Here is a 2531-nt window from a genome sequence, read left to right on the forward strand (position 1 = left end):
TCATCATTCGTTTTATTTTAATAATAATTTAAAAAATCATTTTTTTATAATAAGATTGTTTTTTAGTTTGTTTTGACCTTTTTAGTTAGGATTTGAATAAATGAAAATTAACATTATGCGAGTGGAAATATTTTAAAAAGGAAAAAATATGATTTTCTTACAATTATCTTTTATTTTATTATTATGATAGTTGAAAAATAGGAAAATCAGTGTTAAATATTTTTTTAACACATGTCACAGTCTTATTATATAATTGTCATATTCGTGATCATGTTAATTAGTAAATTTGAAGAACCAAATGTTTTGTAAGTTATAATTTAAATATAAGTTAAATTAAAAAAATCCCTTACAAAACATCTGATTGATGATGACTTTTCCATCTTGTTTCTGCTAAGTGCCACGAGAGTTCAGTTAAACAAACCTTCAAGAAGGTATCAAACTTTCTCCGTGCCGAAACGGTTCTAAACAAGAAACATGAACAGCTGAAATTTTTCGATTAACGGTGTTGCTAAGTCATGATACTTTGTATCACCACTCCAGTACATAGGAACAACATGGGATGGTTAACAAGGAAAAGAAAAATGTCCAGATAAAAATTCATTGGATACACAAAATGTTAAGAAAAAAAAAAAGATTATTTGAGAGACTTAATAACAAATAGAGAGAAAAACAAATCCAACATAGATAAAGGAGGTTTTGGTACTCAGAGGTTGAGAGGTGAAGTATACAAAATGTGACAGTGAAGCTGATGTGGAGGAGGAGGATCCAGTGTCATGACAGGTTCGGACCACAAAATGTTTCCTCTAATCTGGCATGTGTCCTTGTGTCTCTCCAAACAGACCTCCGCACACCAAATCTCTAACTTACGAGGAGCAAGCACGTCCCAGAAGATCAACATGTTGGGACCAGAGTTGCTCAGTTTGTGCCCGGGAAATTTTTCATCGAGTTCAGTTATCTCAAATCCTGCAGCTTGCATCAGCGGTTTGTTGGACTCCCAGAGATCCCCCAAGCGTCCACCATAGTTGACGAGCTTGGAGGCAGCGAGAGTTTCCCTGAGAGACTCCAAGCCCATCACCTCTCTCCACTCCATCACATGGGTGGTTACGGGCCTCTCCCATTCATGTGCCTCACACCACAATATCCGCCCACCTAAGGCACTGCAATACACGATATTATCTATCACGTGCCAACCCTTATAAACTTGGGAAGTTTTCTTATTCCCTTTTTTCCATTTGCTTTCACTTGGTATGTAGGATACACATGCCCCTGCACCATTGATAGCAACCAACTTTTCCTCCTTGTCCTCTTTTATCACTATGCTTTCCCACATTGAGGGACGACTACAATTAGGCGGGGGAATCGGCAGGGCATCCCAAGTCTGCTTCTTTGGGTCGAAAACCTCTCCCCACCTGCTGGAGTTACGGTCATCACACCCTCCAAGTATGTATATCTTCCCGTCCACCACACCAGACGCAGCTGAATATCGAGGCACCCCCATGGAGGGGAGAGTGCTCCACGTGTGAGATCGACAATCCAGGAACATGACACTGGACGAGGCTCTTCCGCCTATCCTTCCACCCATGACGTAGATCCCGCAACCATGGGCCACCATGGAAGCTGCGTCCAGAGGCTGGTAGAAGTAAGACCGCACTGGGACCAGTCGCCGATCAAGGGGTTTTAGGGAGAGGGTGAACCAGCCTGGGTTTGGATCTGGAGGGATGCGTAAGCATAGATGAATGAGGTTTTCTGTGCATCCCAAAAGGGTTCGGAATTTGTACAACTCAGGGGTCGTCAATAGAGATCGGTGCCGCTTGGATACGAGAGATAAGGAAGCGTGTTCCGATCTCGAAACGCGGGCCAGGCAACTTAGAACCATCTCTTCCGGCAGCCCACTACTCGGAGACTGCTTCCGTTTCTTCGTTTGTGATGGATCTTCCTCGGCGTCGCATCGGCTCATCATCATCACCGGGTCCGTTTTTAATTTGACTCGCTGTTTTATGTTTAGGATTTTGCTCATCTCTCACCCTCGATTTATATAAAAGTAGGTGCTTCCTTTTTTCTTTACAAATATTTTCCTTATTTTAGGTTTTCATATTTTTCAATAAATATTTTATTTTTCTCTTCAATTGGATCTTTTATATTTCCTTTCCAATCCCCCTAGACTATATTTTACAAATTGATTTTCCCATACAATCAATTTCACAAAACAAATATGGCATGACTACTGAAATGAAATATAACATTGATAATTTCATTTAATATTGTCTTATATTTTTTTCCAAACTTATTAGAATATAGTAATAATTCATATATTACTTTTAATATTGATATTTCTTTATGGTAATTTTTTTTAAATATGTTAATAGCTCATACATCACCTGTAAAATAAATACATTCATATTTAACATTTCAAATTTCGAAATATTTTTTTTTATAATTATACAATTTGTATTATTAAATCTTACAAAATATTTTACAATTTAAAAAATAAATAAATATCTAATCGTAAGATCATTAGTTTCTTATATATC

General features: G+C 37.7%; 1 protein-coding gene across 1 annotated transcript; it reads right to left on the minus strand.

Moving 5' to 3' along the window:
* Nucleotides 1-703: 703 nt before the first annotated feature.
* On the minus strand, nucleotides 704-1963 carry LOC106404388 (F-box/kelch-repeat protein At4g39560-like). The gene has a single exon (XM_013845114.1). The coding sequence runs from the start codon at nucleotides 1961-1963 to the stop codon at nucleotides 704-706; it is 1260 nt and encodes a 419-aa protein (XP_013700568.1).
* Nucleotides 1964-2531: the final 568 nt, after the last annotated feature.

The sequence above is a fragment of the Brassica napus genome, chromosome C7 (genome assembly GCF_020379485.1).
Source record: "Brassica napus cultivar Da-Ae chromosome C7, Da-Ae, whole genome shotgun sequence".
NCBI classification, from domain to species: Eukaryota; Viridiplantae; Streptophyta; class Magnoliopsida; order Brassicales; family Brassicaceae; genus Brassica; species Brassica napus.